The following is a 20,837-nucleotide window of genomic DNA, read 5'->3' on the forward strand; positions in this document are numbered from 1 at the left end:
CGGGGACACGGTGCATGATGATGATGGTGATGATGGTGCGCGGTTAACCCGGGAGATGCTTTTCCACTCGAGTCGGATTTATGTGCTGTTTCTTCAGTGGAATCGTTCGCGTGACGATGACCTCCGACCGCGCTTTACCCAGTGCCGTGCTCGCCGCAACCCGAGAGAGAAGCACGCGCCCCCGGTTCGATGCGCACGAGAGGACGTCGTCTCCCCAAAATCGCTGAGCTAACTCACAACAGGGAGGGAGGGATCTCACGAACCGACACAACCGATAGGACAGACAACAAGAACACCGACAGCAACAAGCGGCGGCAGTGATGGAACTGTCCGAGGTCCGGTGCTCCAGCGCGAGCGAGGAGCTGTACACCATCAACAAGACCCCCACCAGCAGCAACAACAGCAACAGCAGCGGCACCGCGAGACCCAAACGGCTGCTGTGGCAGAACGCGGTGCGGCACATCACCGAGCAGCGGTTCATCCACGAGCAGGGCGGGGGAGGCGGAGGGGGGGTGAAGGGCATCGGGCCGGATGAGCCCTACGACCCGAGCCAGGGCGCGCGGAAGCAGTCGGCGGGGCGGACGTCGGTGGGAGACCGGCACAACAACGGCGGGACCAAGGTGTTCCCGGAGCGCGCCAGCAGCGACCTGGGCTTCCTGCAGATCGACTGCGCGCCGAGCAACTCCGACTTCTTCCTGAACTGGGGCTACACGTACCGGGGCGTCATCTTCCCCACGCTGCGGAACGCCTTCAAGTCCCGCGACCTGGAGCGGCTGTACCAGCGCTACTTTCTGGGCCAGAGGCGCAAGTCGGTGGTGGTGATGAACATCCTGGACGTGGTGACCAAGCTCACCCTGCTGGTGCTGCATCTCACCCTGGCCTCCTCCCCGATGGACCCGATCAAAGGGACGCTCCTGGGCTTCTTCACGGGCATCGAAGTCGTCATTTGTGCCTTAGTGGTGGTGCGGAAGGACACCACGTCGCACAGCTACCTGCAGTACAGCGGCGTGGTCACCTGGGTGGCCATGGCCACGCAGATCCTGGCGGCGGGGCTGGGCTACGGGCTGCTGGGGGACGGGGTGGGATACGTGCTGTTCACCCTGTTCGCCACCTACAGCATGCTGCCGCTGCCGCTCACCTGGGCCATCCTGGCCGGCCTGTTCACCTCGGGGCTCCACATCCTGGTCCAGCTGCTCATCTCCCAGAATGCACAGCTGTCTACCAACCAGGTAAGCTCTCACCTGTCTCCCTCACCTTCTCCATTCTTCTCCCCTCTCCTTCCTTCCTCTCCTCTAATGACCTTCTTCTCCATTTACCATTCTTCCTTCATTCATCCATGCATCTCCCCCTAATCTTCCTCTCCTCTTACTTCCTCATTCTTCTCCTCCTCTTCTTCTCTCGTTCTCTTTCTTCTACCATCCTCCTCATTCCACTTGCTTTTCTCTTCCTTTGCCTCCTCGTCTCCTAATCTTCTCTCCTTCTCCTCCTCTCTTCCTTCCTCTGCCTCAACCATTTCTCCTTTATTGACCTCCTCATCTCCCATCTCCCTTTCTTCCTCCCTCCGTATCCTCATCTCCTCTGCTCCACGTCTTTACTGCTTTACCGAGCCGGCTGACGCCTGCTGAGGTGTTGGTGTTTGCCGAAGCTCTCGGCTGAGAGAGGATACTGGTTGGAGTGTTTTTTCTCTTCACTCTTCACTTCAACAAAAACTAGGCAGCACTTTATTTGCCCTTGCTTCCTTGCCAGTGAAACCGCACTCTGCCTGTTGTGTATGAACAGGTGTTGGTTCACCTGGGCTGTCTGTTGCTCTGTGTCTCTGATTTGCTGATTTCTCAGGTCTAGAATTTATTTGTTTTTGTGAAAGGTTTCAGTTTTGATCATGAAATAAGGCAGTTTGTGTGTGACGCCAGCCTGGTCTGACTGCTGAGGTTTCAGCACCAAGAGCTGTCCAACACACACACACACACACACACACACACACACACACACACACACACACACACACTGGTCCTGAAATGCACCGCAGCTCCAAACAGGTTCAGCACCCCCTGCTGGTGAATATTATAATCATAAATCAGCTTTCTTTCATTAGAGCTGTTTTAAATGTCATATGTCAGTGAATGTAATTATACCATGCAGTACATGCGCTCTGTGTTGCAGTGCACTGGATCTAGAATACAACTAACGACTGTGAGGTTCAACTGCTGACTTAAACTCGAGGCCCTTTACTTCCTCTCTAGATGAACAGGACCAGTAGCCTGTTTCAGTCAGCCTCGTGACCTCAGTCCAGCTGATCGTGTGTGTGTCACAGCTGAAGACCAGGCTGAAGGCAAAAAGCCCCGAAGCTTCATTCAAGTTTCTGTCTGATAAAATGAGCTCTTAATTCCTAAACTGTTCACCTGATGTGGACGTAAACGTATTCACAGTGTCGGCACTTTGACCTCATACAGCAGTTTCATATCAAATCCAACGTGCTGGGGCTCACAGCCAATCATTAATCTCTCCTATCACACGCTGACTGGACTGTGAATGCATATATCTCTATTCGAACAGGAGAAATTCTATCGGGAAAGAGTTTTGAAGTCTCTTTCCTGTTAACCCGTCAGTCAGTTTCATTACAGCTTGTTTAATGCATTTAAAACAGTACCATACAACCTACCAGTCCTCTGGTTGATTTATGGAAGCAGAACAAGAGCATATTAAACTTTAGATCAGGATATTTAATAGGGTTCATTTTACTTTTTATTGTTTGTCGTGAGGAAACGTCAGCTGTGAAATGAGCCTTCATCCTCATAAATCTTACTGTGTATCTCCCAAGCGGTACTGTACTCGTGAGCCACACGGGAACCCCTGCTGACGACTGTGCAAGCTGTAAGTCAGCAAAAAGGCCTCTTGATCGGACCACGTCGGTGCACACATGACAGATTATAGTTTATGCTGTTGAAATGGTTTTACTGCCCGTTAAGCAGTGTCTCCATCTTCTTTGCTGTCATGACCAAAAGTGTTTTGTTGTGATTATAAAACCACTGATGTGCGCTCCAAGTTAATAACATCATTATTCTTCAGTCAAAAGCGTTTTTTATTTTTAACCTTGAAACTTTGAATCATTTGTCCTGGTTGGTTTTAATGGAGCCTGTTGGTTTGAATGTAAACAGAGAGACAGATTATTGAGCTGCGTGTTTTCTTGATATACTCCAGTGATTCCCAAACTTCTTCTGTAGCCCCCCCCCCCCGACACATAGACACTAATATGCACCCCCATGAACACGCTCTCAGTCACGTCATTTGCTTAGTTTATTTGAATCATAGACAGACCTGCAACTTAAGTGTGTGACGTCTTGCAGAAAGAACTAAATAGGAACAAGTCACTTTTTAGAGTGGAAGCATTGAAAGTGACACTGACAGAAAAATGATGCATCATTTATATTTCGCCCAGTTTTGGGGACCACTGATATATTCAGTGAGGAGTAGATCAAGGACAGAAGCAGAAACTGTCACTGTGGCAGTCCGACTGCTGCAGCTGAAGCGCCGTATGTGTGTGTTTTGACCTGAAGTGGATTATTCAATATGTGAAAATCAGAGGCGACCGAAGATGTTTATCTGTTTATCTTCGGTGTGTGAAAGTCACGTAAAAAAAAAGCTCGGCGAAGCCCTCAGATGTGTCGAGGGTCTCACGTGAAGCGCATATCTCTTTTCACATCAGCAGTTAGCTGTGAAATATGTGTCAGCTCGCTCATTTCTGGCAATGTTTCCAGTTTTCTCGGAGTGGCTCGAGCCGTTAATGCTGTGAAAGGATCAGGGATGACAACATGTCGGGCATCCTGAGGATGATTTGCAGTAAGTTCAGTTTGCATCATAACGTTGAGGACGGTTGTAGTTTACAGGTCGCAAATCTAGACGATACAGAAACATGAAATGTAACAGAACACAAAGAAACATAAACTGAACCAAATTCGACAAAACATCACCACAAACAACTCGGCAACAAATCACTGTATGTACTAAAGGTGTAACAGAGAAGGCAGGTAGGCTGGCCAACACCCTACAGTCAGCACATTTACAGACGAGAACCTACACGAGACTACTGAGTTACTCTTCATCAAAACGTCTCAAAATCTATCAGTTTTAATGTTAACATACAAGACTACACTGCACAAACGTACAAAACTATGAATGAAGTCAGTAAACATCAGATGAAATAATCAGCTAATGAACAGTTCCTGAAGTATTTATACTTCAGTGACTGAAGGGAAGTCCTGATGTGAGGATTCACACTTTGAAGTCAGTAGCACGGAACCCCATTTCTCCATTTGCAATTTTCAGTATTATTAACAAAAAGAGACTTTATATTTCTAATCTCACAGGAATAGAAATGTAATATCCAGGTTGTTTCTGGCATTTCGGTTATATTAAAGCCATTAGTGTCCTTTTTCATTTCATATTTAATTCTCTTTTAGTCAGAAAAGTAGAGCTGGAGCAGTTTGTCAGCTAATCAATACATGGCAACAATTGTGATGTCGATTAATCGTTTATGTCATTTTTCAAGCGGAAGTGAAACATTTTCTGTTTCCAGCTTTTCAGTTATGAAGATCTGCTGCGTTCTTCTGTTTGTAAATTGAATATCTTTGGGTTTTGGGCTGAAGGCCGGACAAAACAAGACATCTGAAGACGTTATGATAACAAAGAAGGCAACCCCACACCGATTTGACAGATTTAGTTTCAGATTTCTTCAGATTTTAGGACAAAAGTCCAAATCTCTCACTCTGTCATCTTATACAAACCAGGCAGGTTAGACTGGTCAAAGATGTTTTGAGTCATGACTTATTTTCAGCGTGCTTGTTGACGCAGCTCAGAGTCATGCATGTCCAGACGTGCAGGAAACTCCAAAAAGCACTGTGGAAACCTCGCGTGCTGCAGCCGCTGAGCGCGCTCAGTGCGACTCATGCTGCCTGATCTGAGGGCAGCATGAACAGAGCCTTGTCCTTCTACCGGTGTCACGCTGAATCCCGTCATGCTTTACTTCTGCGTCTCAGCTGACGCCGCTGACCCTCTGCGTGGCCGTATAGATGACTGTAGACGTGATGCAGCTGACTGTACGCTGCACTGTGTATCTCTTGTTGTGTAGCTCAGGGGGGTTTTCCCAGCCTCCCCTCGCGTGGTTCAGCTGTGTCGCTCTGCCCGGAGCCACCGACCCGCAGAGCCTCTCAGAGGAAAGGCCAGAGGTCGAGGCGGCCGTTGCCTGGCTTCGGGAGTCTGACACTTTGTTTTGCAGTGTTTTATGATTTTTGCAGATCAATAAAACCTCTGATATCTGACAGATTCAGCCTCCAGTTTCCAGTCCATAAAAGCTTTCCTTTTGCTGCTCCGAACACTCGCTGTCTGGTTGATTCCTCTCCGGTTTGTTTGGAATAAACAGCAGCGAGAGCCGCCATGACTGTCTGGCTCAACCACAAGTAATACTACAGTAACACTATAGTAATACACTGTAACGTGTATACTAGGGCTGTCACTTTTTCAACAAGTTTGTGTCTTGAATAAGACATAGGGCACTGAAGAGCATCCTGGGAATTGTAGGAAAACATGAATGAATCATTAAACAGCAAATAATACATTTTTGTGTCAACTTATTATCCTGTCAAAAGTCCCCATTTTCATTGAAATGTCTTTGGACAGATTTCATTTACAGGAATTCAGTTTGTTGGCACTGATGGATTCCTGCATTTATGTTCTGATAATTAAAGTAAGATTTTCCATAAATCTCTGCTATGTTATGTATATATGTGTGAGTTCAGTCGTGGGTCCATTAATTAGCTTCCTCTCGCGCCGTGATAAGTCTCAGCTTGTGTCATTACTACGAGTATTAGCTCGCTGGGCGGGAGGGATTATTTTGGCATCGCGTGTTGATATTAGTCGACCTGAAAATGCTCTGTGATCAGCGCCTTACATGTTCTGTCTTAATTCGGCTGCGATGACATGCGAGCCGTGTTGCGGCCGGGCGCATGCAGCTGGACGGAGGCGGCGGCGGAGGGAGGATTAGGACGGCTCATACTGCAGTCCCGGGGTTAGGAAGACTGGGCTCGCTGTGAAATTAAACATCCTCGACTCAAGCGGTGCTAATCTGCTCTTATTAATTGTGTTTGCTGAAGGATGCGGTGAACATATAATATACATATTAAATACTGAGGGGGGAGACAAGGAGTGGAGGGCTTTGACTGTCAGTTTAATTAGAAAGGAAAGCTCGAGGCTTATCAAGCATCTCAGAACCACACATTTAAACTGAAAGTTAAACAGGAACTATGTATTTATGAATGGCACCACTTCAGGAGACTCAGACATGTAATTGAATTGAGGTTTGTGGTATTTTTCATCGAGGTACGGTCATATTATTATATATTATTATTATATTTTATTACGATAAAATAAAACTTGATCGTAGGCCATGCTGTCGTGTTTATAGGACGCAGTCTGCTCTGCAGGAATGTGTTAACTGATTCACCCAAACAGCTCTGACTGTCAGAGTAAATGTGTTCAGCTCAACTCTGCCTTGAGAGCGCGACACATAAATGAGGCGTCGGATTCGTCTATAAGTTAATTGACTACATGAAAGCGAAGGCAGTTTGGTTTGAATTTTAAAGAGTAAGATTTCCCCAAAGATGGATATCTTCCCACCCTCGCTGTCCCAGCAGAAATGGTAAACACTGTTGAGAGTCTCTGAGCCTGATTCCTCCTGTCAGACTCAGAATAGCCTCCATCGATCCGGCTCCGTCCCTTTAGAGTCTCTCTGTGCCCCCGCTGGCCCCCACATCCTTTGTCTCCGGCCCGTCGAAGGCTTCAGTATTGGCCGCTGCAATTCATTTAAAACCGTCACACCAATACGATCACGTCCCATCTTCTCGCTCTCTAAACAATACGCTCATATTGAGCCGCTGTTCGCTTTTTTCTCCTCCTGAAAAGACCTGATTATGCTTCTCCAGTCGCTGCTGTATTGATGGCTGCCTTTGTGCAGAAGTCATTTAGCCTTTTTACTTGCTGTTAAATGAACAGAGGCGTCAGTAAATAACAGATAAGGTTGTTCTGGGCTGTGTGTGTGTGTGTGTGTGTGTGTGATAATGTGTGTGTTTTGGTGTTAGGGGAGTGTTCTCATGTAGCATTATGAAACCGTCAATAGCACTGTATCCTCTTCCCTCTGTTCACACTCGTTCACACTCGTTCACACACACACACACACACAGCAGGAGCTTCACACCCGCCGATTAGCCGTTCTTCAAGCTCACTGCAGTTTCCTCTTTCAAGGTCAAGCGCAGCTTACCTGGAGCGCCGGCTGCACCGAGGAGATAGAGGAGGGAAAAAAGAAAAAAAGGCCAAGTGTGGATTTCATGAGGAGACTGCATGCATGCTTTACCAATCTCTCGCCTTTAGCGTGCCCTGAAACAAGACTGAAGGCAAGAGACTGGTTAAAAAGGCTTTGCTGTATTCCATTGCTGCCAGCCAATCACAATCAAACCCATTTGTATTTCCTTTCAAAGACGTCGCCTGTGTGCCTTCGTGTAAGATCTCAGGCGTTTACGTTACAAAGACACAGCTTCTGCTCACAGCTGCGTCTGCATGTTTGAGTGAATCGCAGGTTTCATCCACACACACAATAATTGTATGTTGCTGCGTGTGCGCGTGCTTGACGATTGAGGCGCTTCATGCGTCTGGTGCCAGTGGTGGCTCATGGGAAGGTCCTCGCTGCAGCAGAGGCGGCCTGGGCTCTGCCCTCTGTCCAGGTGAGACTGTCGGTGACCTGTGCCTCCTCATGTGGTCATGCAACAAGGCGGGTGGCTTTAACGGCAGAGACCGCTCACGTGCCGCCTCGTTGCCATGGAAGGAACTAACAAACAATCTCACCTTAACCTTCATTTTGTAGCTTTTCTAGAGCTTTCGACCGTTTCACAGGATCTTCATCAGCAGCTGTAGTTGGTCAGTTGTCAGCCAACGTGGACAAGAAGTGCTCAAAGGACTCAAAATGGAAATTTGAACATCTACAAAACCATGACAACTGGGCAACTCCATCTGCTGATGAAGACCACGTGATACAGAATTTGTGTTTCAGGAAACCCTGAATACTATGACAGCGACAGGCGGCCATGTTGGTCCTGACACCGTCTCTGTGGTCTGAAGTCGCCGCCGTCTGTCTGCAGCTTTCTTATTTCTGCTCCCTCGGAAGACATTTCCTCTGTGAGCAGCCAAGCGTCTTTAGACTGACTCACCTTGATGAAAAATTATTTCTGAGGGAGGAGGGAGACGCAGAGGGGCGAATCAGGGACTCCATCCTTTATCTCCTCTCCTTCCTCCTCCCTGACCTCTCTTTCACCCTACTCCTCCTCCTCCTCCTCCTCCTTTATCTCGCCCTTTTCAAGCAATTGATCTTGGACAATCTTGCTGTTACCAGACACTGCACTCAGCCACTCTTAATATTTAATGAAGGATCAGGACCATCAGCAGGAGCTTTGTGAGTTTTTTAATGGCATGAGTTTTCCAGTGACATGTTTACGCTGTGACCTCACAGGCATTTCCAAAAATTGCTACAGACGTTCGAGCTTTTATCGTCCTTCATTCTCATTCTTCTGTCATGAATGAATCCCAGATTCGGGGCAGCTATTAAACACTTTTCATCCATTTAGAAATCAGCAGGCGTTATTACAACAGAACAATCTGAACAATGATTTCCTTTAGAAGAGATGCTTCTGAAGGGGACTGCTTGACTGCCAAAGTGGACAATATATCCCAATATTATAAAAGCCTCCTCCAAAAACAGTATATCTGAGTATGACATGACTCGTGCTGTGGAAATGCACATTACTCTGACTTTATAATGACCGCCATTAGAGCACAGGGAACCTCTTCTCTCCAATTGTTAGCCATGCTAGCAGCAGGGCTCAGACTGAAGTATCTCGACAGCTCCAGGATGGACTGACATGACAGGTCGCGTCAACATTCATGGTTCCCAGAGGATGAAACTAAAGGATTTCGGTGATCCCTGACTTTTCACCTCAGCATGTACTTGATGGATTGATAGAACATTTGGCACAGACATTCATGGTTCCCAGATGAACTTTGGCAGAGACAGACTTCCTCTGACATTTTATGTGACGTCATTGTCAGATCAAAATACCCGCAACATGACATTTCCTTCAGCCTCAGTTGTACTTGGGGTGAGGCTAAAATATTTTGGTGATCACGGTAAACATTATCCGCATGTTAGCATTGTTGTACGTACAGCCTCACAGCTGCAGACTCTGCCTTTTTTAGGGACTTTGTTAGTTTATTTCTGCTGGCCGAGACAATATTTGAATACTGGCTTTTATTTGAAAATGTCTGGTAATAAAGTGTGATTGCAACTCTAAAAATGTGTAAGTAGAAAAACGTTTACTCCAATAACTGCACATTTTTACAGTTTAGGAGTCCACACTGTCTCTCAGTTTTATGTTGGTGCCTGAGATATTAAAGGAGAAAGCATGATATGGATTAAGCAGTAAGACACGCTGGCCATTTTCAGTCAGTCAGGTCTTTTTAAAGGCAGAAAGAATTTAGTATCCGGCTCATTGCCATCACAAACTGTACAGTGGGGATTTTGGCCTTGGCCACCGTTTGTCACCGTGTTTATTCCTCCGGCCTCGTCCTCGTGAGACCAAATGAAACAGTCTGTCTGGGAGAATTACAGCCCCTGAGTCTGGGCTCTAAAACGATAAAAAAGACGCTTCGCAGTGGCTCATTTCTTCCTCTCTCTGCTTTCCGCTTTGGGCTCTTAACCCTTTTTTGTGGAGTTTTAGTGCCAGAAGACTGCCCTGGTCTGATAAATGACACCGCACAGTCAGTCCTGAAACCACCGTCAGGGAATATAGAAGCCTTTTCACTTTCCACTTGCGTCTTTCTTTTACTGAAGTTTATTCGTTGTTGCTTTTATTCAAACGTCATGCCTTGAAATATAAACTGAAACGTGTCAGTTTCAATTCAGTGTGTTCAGCAGGGGTGACTGACCTCCAAAGTTACCTGCAAGTCATTCAGTTTTTCTTGCCAAATGCTGACTCAACACCCCCCCCCCTTCCATTATCGGCCAGGCAGCCAGACATTCATCTCAATGAAAGCCTCTCTTTGTGTCCCTTTCACTGAACTGCTGACAGAACCTTATTACTGCTTATTGTATTGCTGCTGGTAGATGTAAGATGTGAACTCTTGGGCATAAAGTCGACAAACTCATTGGGTTTTTTTGGAGACCCCGGCTGCGTCACGCGAGCAGAGTGTCAGCAAAATGTGCCTCGTCATGGTCCTCGTGATGCATTTCTGCTGCACAATCAAAAGCTTGTGATCAAGGTTTTTTTCTTAAAACACAACCGGGTGCTTCAGGTGCAGAGAAAAATATAGTACGAGCTGTTCTGCTTCAGCCAAGACAAGAGGACGTTGGGCTCCATGCCAACACTTTTTGATTAAAGATTGCACTTGGATATAGAACCATGTCTTCTAAAACTTCTGTTTATATGCGAGTAATTTGCATATATGCCAAGTCGTGAAATGTTACAGAATTTATCAACAAACTGTTCACTGTTAACATATTTGAATGTATATTGTATGTTTAGGAAACTCAAAACGTCGTTAGGTGAGGGCGGATCATTGTCTCACACCATGCACCCCCACCACACCGCTCTGTCTCACCGCGTGGACTTACTCCAGGCAGCTGAAGTTGTTGCAGCTACTTTGACTTTATGTGGATTCGTCCTGTTCGTCTCTAATGTTGTTATAGTATATTCTAGACTCAAGGCTGATGATGGCAAAGTCACGTTTTGATTGTCATGATGAAACATTTTGTCATTACAAGCGTTCAGTTTGACTCATTTTTGTTGCATCCCTGCTTTTATTTTTGGGCATTTTTGCAGAGATTGGAGTCAGCGGAGAGGCGACAGAGATGGCCTGACACGAACTGGGGATGTTGTGATCACATGGTCAGCGTCGTAAACACATACTCCACCAGGATGTTACAAAACAGCACACAGTTACAAAGATCTTTACAAATGAGAAGGCAAAAAGAAGGTCATAAATGTGCCAAAACGGGCTGTTGAAGGATTTTTAACATGCATGACCTGATGCTGAGGAGCTGAAACAGTGACATCACAGTTTTGCAGCACAGCAATGATCCACTCCAGGTCTCCGTCCACCTCGTCCTCCCCTCTGTGCTGTTATTGTCCTCATGTGCTCCTCGGTGGGTCAGGAGGTTAAAGGACACAGCAGCTCTGTCTTAATGGACAGCGCGGTGAGAGGTCTGACCCTGAGACCTCTCCTACGAGGTCTCCTGAGGTCAAACACGCAACAAACAGAGTAATGAGCAGACACATGACACATGACTGCAGGGACACATGTTTAGCATCGCAGTGTCATTGCAGAGAGCCATCCATCTTCATTGAGTCAGGAGATCCTCTCCCTCCGTGTGGGTTATAGATTCTGCTTCATGTTGACACGATGCTGTAGCCTCGGGGGTGCTGCTCTCAGCTGACAGGTTAGCTGACCTGCTGTGGCCCGCCCACTTCAAGGTTCCAGCTGTTGTGCGTTCAGCACAGCACTCCTGTTATTTCAGTTACTGTCGCTTTCCTGTCAGCCCGAGCCCGTCTGGTTATTCTCCTCTGACCCCCCTCATTAACAAGGCGTTTTCGCTCACTGGGTGTTTTTTGTTTTTTGTGTTCCCTGTATACTCTAGAGAGGTGAACATCCCAGGAGAGCAGCAGATCCTCAAACCGACAATCATGTCTTCCCTCGTTCTGACGTTTGTCGTGAACAACAACTGAACTTCTCGACCGTGTCTGCGTGCTTTTACGCAGAACAGCAAACACAACATTGTGTTATTAGAAAAGGGACCTCGTGCTGTCTTTTTATTTTATCCAGGTTCTGAGATACCTTTGTGTTAGTGGTGCTCACAGTAGTTCAGGGTTAAGGGGAAACATGTAAACTGAATTTCTTGTTGGAAGTTGTCGTGGCCGTTGATCCCAACGTATGTTCAGTGTTATTCATTCAAAATAAATATTTCAAGGATCTAAAGGACAACGAGGAGAGCAAAGGTAGAAAATGTTTTGCAGATGAAAGCAGGATTTTTTTTCTTGTGTCCTCTGATGTTCCAAAACAACACGAGGTGAACTTTCCCCCTGTGAGTTTCCTGTGTGTTCACCCCACAGATTAAAGCAGGTTTGATATGCAACAACATTTGTCCTGTTTGAGTCCGAGAACATATTGAGTGAGGTTTTAAGCTTAAAGTGAGGGTGATTTTCGGCTTATTCTTCACATCGAGGATGATTTCAGACGGGATTACCTCCCAGCTGTAATCTATTCATAGCACCAGGCACCAGCCAGCAGCGCTCACCGCTCTCCTCTGGGGTCAGCGTTTAATGAGATTACTGTTGGATTACTGTTATCTGTTTGAAACGTGGAAAAACAGCAGGTACTCAGAAAAATGAACGGACGTATTCAACCCTCATGGTGAAAATGTGTGAATTTATTCAAAAACATTCTGGTTTTCTCAAGAAAGAGTGCAAAAGATTGTTTTTATATTTTGATATTTAGCACTGCTTTTGCCTCAGAAGTGGTTATGTGTGATCACATGGAAATCAAAAATAAGATACATCAATTTGCTCAAGTTTTGACGACAGCCAGACAGCCAGTTTCATTTGCATTTGATTGGCTCTTAGTGGTACGGTGGCCACCAGGGACAAGCTTTGTGGAAGAAGCAAAGCCCCGAGACTTTAATTGAAGCTTTTAAATGTTGTCTCAAACAGTGTGGCAGCGCCTTGTATTGATTTATCCATCAAAGAAGAAGACAGAGAAAATGTCAAAAAAGCTCCTCAGGCATTGTGTCAGCTCTCCACAGAAAACTTTAGATCAGTACACAAGTCTTTCGCTGCTTTTAGACAGGCTTCATCAGACTTTGTCTTCACTCTCAAGGATTTTCTTGACTGTTGTCTTGTTTGATTTTTAAGCTGCTGTAAAGAAGTGGCTGGTAGGCTGCGGTGGACAGAACACGACAGAGCTCAGTAGGGGTCAGGAGGGTCATCAGGGTTTGTTTTAGCAGACACTAATCCATTAAAACGTGACATGATTGGCCATCAGTATTAGAAATGATCCTCATGGGGTGAGATTATTTCAATTTATTAGTTATTTTTTTAAATTCGGCTCGCAGCAGAGCACAGGTAACCCATAACAGTACAACAATACAATCTACAAAAGGATGGGATAAGAAGTGCGTAGGTGCCTTTTGTGGAAGTTCAGCATGTTTACTGCCAAAAAGGAAAATTTAAATCGGTTGATCTATTGAGCTCAAATGCCTCAACGAGAAACTGCACAAAACGATCTATTTTCAACACGATTATTCAGCAGCACCTTGAAACAAGACAGAATAAGGTAATCGCTGCACTAATATCAACAAAGTGGCGCAAATGGATTCTAGAAAGTAGACTGATATATTCAGGAAAAGATGAAACGTTAATGAATCCATTGTCATTATATTTTTTCATGTGTCATTGAAATGAGATTTTCAGAACTCGTTTAGATGAAAAGTCTCGGCGGTAACGTCGTAGCTTTTTGCAGCTAGTTGCTTATAATTTCAACATTAGTCTTAATTGGGAAAGCAGTGAAAGCAGTGAAAGCAGTGAAAGTGTGAAGTGTGTGTTCACGAGTGTCCAGCAATCGTCAGACAAACAGAGCAGTTTGACACTTGCTAATGAAATTGCCAAGCTCACCATGAATTGGCCTCCGGGCTGTGTGCAGGTTGACACCCTGGTATTACGCAACAACGACTATCTGTCATGTTTGATAAGATCCTGGCGGCGGGAAAACCATTAGCTTTTAGAGAGTGTTAGAGTAGAAACACGGACATCAAATGTTTCATAACCAGCCAGCAGAAATGGCTCTGTTGACTGTAATGGACGTTTTAAGTCGTTTTAGGTCATTTTACCCCAATCACAGTGACAGAGCAGTCCATCACAGCAAGATGACGCCCCAGATCTGAATCCCGCCCACAAAGCTGGGATTCAAAGAGCACAACGCCAGACCCATTTAAAACCACTGAAAAACAAACACAGATGTGGGTGATTTAAGTGAAACATGACACGATACAAATACGGCACAGATTTTAGAGTTATTTATACCTTGAATATCTATATATGCAGACAACAAGCTAGGTATTTTAGGTATTTAATTGGCTTGATTAAGACATTCCCAAATAATTTCTTAGGAGCTTACAGTAAATGTACTATGAAAGGATATATATTATAATATTTCAGTATATATACTATGAAGATTTTGTCCTACTACTTTCTAGTAATCAGACTTGTTATTTAAGAACAAAAGCACATCCAAACTTTGACTGTGTGTTTCAGGTAGCTTCTCTACTCCACAACTGGAGCACTGGTGCTGATGTGGAAATGTTAAAGAGCACTTTTCTGTGGCTCTGGAAGGAACCGTGGAAAGTCTGAGAAATTAAAGTCTTTTTAGTTGGGCTGGGCTGTGTTCATTGTGCTAATTTAATGCTGTATTTGAGGTGATTGTTGCAGGGAAGCAGCCATCTTAGCTGAACTTTAGGCAAAACAATAACTTTCAGTCTGATAACTAAGTCTGAATGTAAGTTTGATGTTTTTAAAATGTTCATTCATGTTTGATCCACTAAGACGAGCTGATGGACACAGTCCTGAGATGTTATAGCTAACAGGTTAGCTTTTTACACAGACGTGTTTGTGTCCATCTGATGAATGTAAGTCCAATATTCAGTCTCCTTACAGCTGTGTTGTTGGTCTGCACCCACTCCAACAAGAAAAAGATCTGTCCCTTTGGTCTCTAACTGTGTCTGTCTGGGGTTAACAGGTCGTGTACAGAGGGTTTGTCAGAGCTTGTTTCCTGGAAACACTGAGATTGAACCATGCTGTAAATTTGCTGTAAAACCAGAACAATGAGCTAAAAGAGGCTGTAAACATTCTGTAAGTAAGATGTACTTGCAGTCTACGTTCCTCGCTGTCCTCGATGTTTGGACCGCGCAGCACACGTTCTCGAGGCTTGTAGCGGCTTGTCGCCTGGCGTCTCCTGGGATGACCGGTCTTCAGTCGGCTACAGTATCACACGCCGTCCCTCTTCTCCCTCAGGCTGTAGTGCTCAAGCTGCTCCCTGCCCTCAGGGATCTGTCGCCCTGACAGTTTCAGGGGATAACCCTCAGCTCACCTGAGAACAAACACGGCAGCCCACACTGCAAGAAAGGTCTCACAGCCTCACTTCCTTTTAAAATGTGGCTTTTCTTGTTAGAGAGAAGTTCATGACTTTATGGTAATTATTATGTGATTACTTTTTGTAAATTACGAATACATTGCACCGTTCTTGTAGTTGACCGCAGGATGTAATGAAGCATTTCAGTTAACTTGTGTTTTGATCCGGTGAACTGGATATTTTACACAGAGGCTTTCTGTTTTCACAGCGTTACTGATCTGTGTCTCTATTAGGGCTGAACATTTTATCACAATGACTTCTTATTCATTATTATTAATTATAAATTCTTCTTATTATAAATTATTAATTCTTTTTGATAAAGACCAGGAGAAAAAAGGTTGAATTTAAGCACTATATTTTAAATTGAACCACTTAACTTACTTTGAATCTGCCATACTCGCGAGCTAATCTCACATAAACCTCTCTCATCTCCACACTTGGTTTTAGCGCTGCACTCCGTCTGCACTCATTTTCTGACTCCACGCTGTTTGTGTCACGTGTTGATGGTGCGACTGAGCAACACGCCTGTCAAATGATTGGCTGATTGCATGTAGCGGCTCCTGTTATCAAGAGGCATGATGGGCTGTTTGTGAGCGTGTTCGTTATGTGCTTTCATGGCGGTTTGCATTTAATGCATGAAACTATTGAACTTTCCATCGAACAGTTTTCTTAATGCTACTAATGAAGTGTCTACACGGTACACATCGCTATCGTTTTATCTCCCGGGCCTAGTCTCCATCCTCCAGCATGTGAAAGCTGCAGGGAAAACACGCTTGTTAATTGTGAATTGGCGTCACCATCACCCAAATCACCACGGAGTGACCGGGGGGGAGAAACAGTTTGAAAGTGTTAAGCAATGCAATCAGAAAAAGTTTCATGAACTGAAAAAAGTGTGAAAACACAAGAATGTCGTGAAGATGTCATGGAGTATGATTTGAAATATCATTACCCCTGTAAATGTGATTTTCATATCCAACGTATATCGTCCTATCTCCATTTTTTATTGATCTATCAGAATCAAGAACTAGCACAGAAGTCGACCGCGCTGCTCAACGTGACTCCGTTTTTACTTCTTGAACCCGTCATGTGATTTGATCACGCCGGCGTGTTTGCCGACTATTCTGTGTTAACAAAAGCGCAGCTCTCCTTCATCATTCGTCGGCCTTCTTTGCTGACGTTTCCCAGATCTCAAGAGAAGAGAGGAGCTCACATGTAGTATAAAGCCGACTTGTGCACACGGGGTTGAGCGAAAGACTTAGTTCGTGAAGTGATCAATAAATCAGCCATTGAAAAATGTTGATAAACTGATATCGTGAGAGGGAACACTAGAAAACACTGTACACACTGTAGGCCGCGCATATCAGTCAGATATCTGTGTCAGCACTCAGTGACTCTGTGCATTCAGGCAGCAATCCATCACACTTGTTTACAGCCACACAGAGCTGATGGAGCTCACCACAATGGCTGCTTTCAGCTTCTTCTCCTGCTTCTCGCTCCGAGGAAAAAACAAGATGTTACAGCCACAAAATGACATTAAAGAGACGAGCGTGCTGCTGAGCTGCAGGCTGAGCTGTGGGGAAATGTCAGGATCACATGGCCACAACAGGAGGAATACACAACTGTTCGATCTTGTGTTGAACGTAGAGAAGGTTGGCCAGAGGTCAGAGGTCGCCGTTATAAAACCCCTGCTGTGGTCTCATAATGCAGCGCTGCACTCCACTACTGTGTACATGTGACTCTTTCATTCTAGATTCGATGCACAAACATAGTTTTTCTGTATATATCAGAAAATTATACATTTTTCCCAAAGATGGTTTCTGTCTTTTCATGTAGTTCTTATGTTTGTTCAAGTGTTCATTTTTCTGATCGGTTTGGTTTTAGTTAGTTATTTGATGCTATAAAAAGGGGATGAAATGTCATGATTGACAGCTGTGATTGACTGCGGTGTGCTCATGATTGGGTCGGGTGGGTGCATGGGCGGGACCTCGACCTCGTGGCTCCGCCCCCGATCACCACTGTGGTGGAGACACGTTGTCCATCTTTATATACAGTCTGTGGTGGAGACGTCGGCCATCTTTATATACAGTCTGTGGTGGAGACGCGTCGTCCATCTTTATATACAGTCTGCGGTGGAGACGCGTCGTCCATCTTTATATACAGTCTGTGGTGGAGACGCGTCGTCCATCTTTATATACAGTCTGCGGTGGAGACGTCGGCCATCTTTATATACAGTCTGTGGTGGAGACGCGTCATCCGTCTTTATATACAGTCTGCGGTGGAGACGCGTCGTCCATCTTTATATACAGTCTGTGGTGGAGACGCGTCGGCCATCTTTATATACAGTCTGCGGTGGAGACGCGTCGTCCATCTTTATATACAGTCTGTGGTGGAGACGTCGGCCATCTTTATATACAGTCTGTGGTGGAGACGCGTCGTCCATCTTTATATACAGTCTGTGGTGGAGACGTCGGCCATCTTTATATACAGTCTATGATATAAACCGAGAAAATACCTTGAAATTTTACTTTAATTGCATCACTTGAATAAGAGGACTGAGTTACTTTGTTTGTCTGGGAGACACCACATGGTTTGACACGTGGATGTTGGTGTAGACGCGTCCCTGTAGAGGCTGACGGAGGCTTTCCATTCTTGAGCCTCTCTCTTATTAAAATGTGCATACAGTGATCCAGATGATATGCAAAGTTATTCCGCCACTTCGTCATCAGGTTGCTTCTGATCACACATTCAGAACATATTGGTGAACATCTCAGTTTTTATCACTGCATGTTTGAAAAAAGCTGCTGTAACACACACACACACACACACACACACACACATCCGCCTGCAGACGTTCACGTGTCATCTTAGTCGTTAGGCCAATTTACACGTTCAGCCTGAGAAAACAGGCGGGCTGAGACACTGGAGGTGCCAAGAGGAGCCGTTTTCAGACTGGCATGAAAGAGTGTTTATGTCTGTACACTGTATCCTCCACACACTCTCTTTTCAGACCATTCAAAAGTTCCCCAGTATGGAACACCAACAAATCATTTCACCAGCACTGTTGAGACAGCAGGTCTATGCCTGAAAACAAACATGTCATTATTCTGTGGCCTTTTCGCTGTATTTTACATGTTGTGACAGATCTGCTGGATGTTTTTATGGCACAAAACAGGAAGAGGTGAGTTCGTCAGGTTGACTGCAGAGGGGAAGATGGTCCTGATGGACCGCAGCCTCCTGCCAGAGGGGAGGGGGTCGAACAGATGGTGTCCGGGGTGGGAGGGGTCGGCAGCGATCTTCCCTGCTCTCCTCAGGGTCCTGGAGGAGTACAGGTCCTGAAGAGATGGGAGGTTGCAGCCGATCACCCTCTCTGCAGAGCGGATGATACGCTGCAGTCTGCGTCTGTCCTTGGTGGAGGCAGCAGCGTACCAGACGGTGATGGAGGAGGTGAGGATGGACTCTATGATGGCAGTGTAGAAGTGAACCAGCATTTTTCGTGGCAGGTTAAACTTCCTCAGCTGCCTCAGGAAGTACATCCTCTGTTGGGCTTTCTTGATGAGGGAGCTGATGTTCAGCTCCCACCGGAGGTCCTGGCTGATGATGGAGCCCAGGAAACGGAAGGACTCCACAGTGTCCACTGGAGAGTCACACAGGGTGATGGGGGCGGGTGGGGCTGCGCTCTTCCTAAAGTCAACAACCATCTCCACTGTCTTTGAAGCGTTAAGCTCCAGGTTGTTGCTGTTGCACCAGGTCACCAGATGGTCAATCTCCCACCTGTAGGCAGACTCATCCTCTCCAGAGATGAGTCCGATGAGGGTGGTGTCGTCCGCGAACTTCAGGAGCTTGACGGACTGGTGACTGGAGGTGCAGCTGTTGGTGTACAGGGAGAAGAGTAGAGGAGAAAGAACGCAGCCTTGAGGGGAGCCGGTGCTGATCGTCCGCGAATCTGAGACGTGTTTCCCCAGCTTCACGTGCTGCTTCCTGTCAGACAGGAAATCTGTGATCCACCTGCAGGTGGGGTCAGGCACGTTCAGCTGGGAGAGCTTGTCCTGAAGAAGAGCCGGGACGATCGTGTTGAAGGCAGAGCTGAAGTCCACAAACAGGATCCTGGCATAGGATCCCGCGGAGTCCAGGTGCTGGAGGATGAAGTGTAGAGCCAGGTTGACGGCGTCGTCTACAGACCTGTTGGCTCTGTAGGCGAACTGCAGGGGGTCCAGCAGAGAGTCTGTGATGGATTTGAGGTGGGACAAAACCAGGCGTTCAAATGATTTCATGACCACAGAGGTCAGGGCGACTGTAGTCATTTAATCCTGTGGGCCCTGGTCTTTTGGGGACGGGGATGATGGTGGAGGCCTTGAAGCAGGCTGGCACGTGGCATGTCTCCAATGAGGTGTTGAAGATGTCCGTGAACACCGGAGACAGCTGATCGGCGCAGCGCTTCAGGCAGGATGGGGAGATGGAGTCTGGTCCAGCAGCTTTACGCGGGTTTTGTCTCTTGAAGAGTCTGTTCACATCTCTTTCAAGGACAGACAGAGGTGTCGATGCTGGAGGAGTGGGGGGCGCTGTGGGGGGCAGCTGTGGTGGTAGGAGGTGTGAGAGTTCAGCCCCAGGTGTGATGAGGGGGTTGGGGCTGTTGGGCTGGAGCTGGTGGGTGATGGTGTGGGGGATGATGTCAGGACTGTCCCATTGTCTTTCAAAGCGACAGTAGAAGTCGTTGAGGCTGTTGGCGAGGCGTCGGTCGTTAGCAGAGTTGGGGGCTCTTGGCTTGTAGTTGGTGATCTGCCTGAGCCCCCTCCACACAGAAGCAGAGTCGTTGGAGGAGAACTGGTCTTGTAGTCTCTCTGAGTACAGTCGTTTAGCTTCCCTCACCGCCTTGCTAAACTTGTACTTGGCTTCCTTAAACTCTGCTCTGTTGCCACTCTTAAACGCCTCTTCCTTTTCCAACCTCAGCTGTCGCAGTCTTGCTGTGAACCAGGGTTTGTCGTTGTTGTAACTCACCCTGGTCCGAGTTGGTACACAGCAGTCCTCACAGAAGCTGATATATGAAGTCACAGCCTCTGTGTACTCATCCAGACTGTTGGTAGCAGTCCTGAAAACATCCCAGTCAGTACAGTCCAAACACGCCTTCAGGTCCTCTGCAGCTTCACTGGTCCACTTCTTCGAAGTTCTCGCAACAGGCTTAGAAAGTTTTAATTTCTCCCTCTATGTGGGAATCAGGTGGACCATGTCGTGGTCAGAGTGTCCCAGTGCAGCGCGGGTGACGGCGTGAAAAGCGTTACTGACTGTGGTGTAACAGTGATCCAGAGTGTTCCCCTTCCTGGTGGGGCATTTAATAAACTGTTTGTATTTTGGGAGTTCGTGTCTGAGGTTACCTTTGTTAAAGTCACCTGTGAAGTTCTGATAATGCAGCCGCGTCTTGAACATTTAAGATGCTGCCTCCTCCGTTCAGAGCAGATGGGCTCATCTTGGCTTTTCCGTAACCAAATCATCTAAAAGACTTCTGCTGATCATCTGCAGGAAGTAGACATACCAGTGGGAAGCAGAGGTGATGAGGGTGGTGCAGGACC

The 20,837-nt window shown here is 46.3% G+C and overlaps 1 protein-coding gene across 1 annotated transcript in view; it reads left to right on the plus strand.

Moving 5' to 3' along the window:
- The first annotated feature begins 320 nt into the window (after nt 1-320).
- Nucleotides 321-20,837, plus strand: part of adcy8 (adenylate cyclase 8 (brain)) — a 74,951-nt gene continuing 54,434 nt past the window's right edge. Inside the window, exon 1 of the mRNA XM_070919698.1 lies at nt 321-1,229. Coding sequence (XP_070775799.1) covers nt 321-1,229 — 909 coding nt within the window. The remainder of the gene's footprint in view (nt 1,230-20,837) is intronic.

Source organism: Enoplosus armatus, chromosome 14 (assembly GCF_043641665.1).
Source record: "Enoplosus armatus isolate fEnoArm2 chromosome 14, fEnoArm2.hap1, whole genome shotgun sequence".
Classification (NCBI taxonomy): domain Eukaryota; kingdom Metazoa; phylum Chordata; class Actinopteri; order Centrarchiformes; family Enoplosidae; genus Enoplosus; species Enoplosus armatus.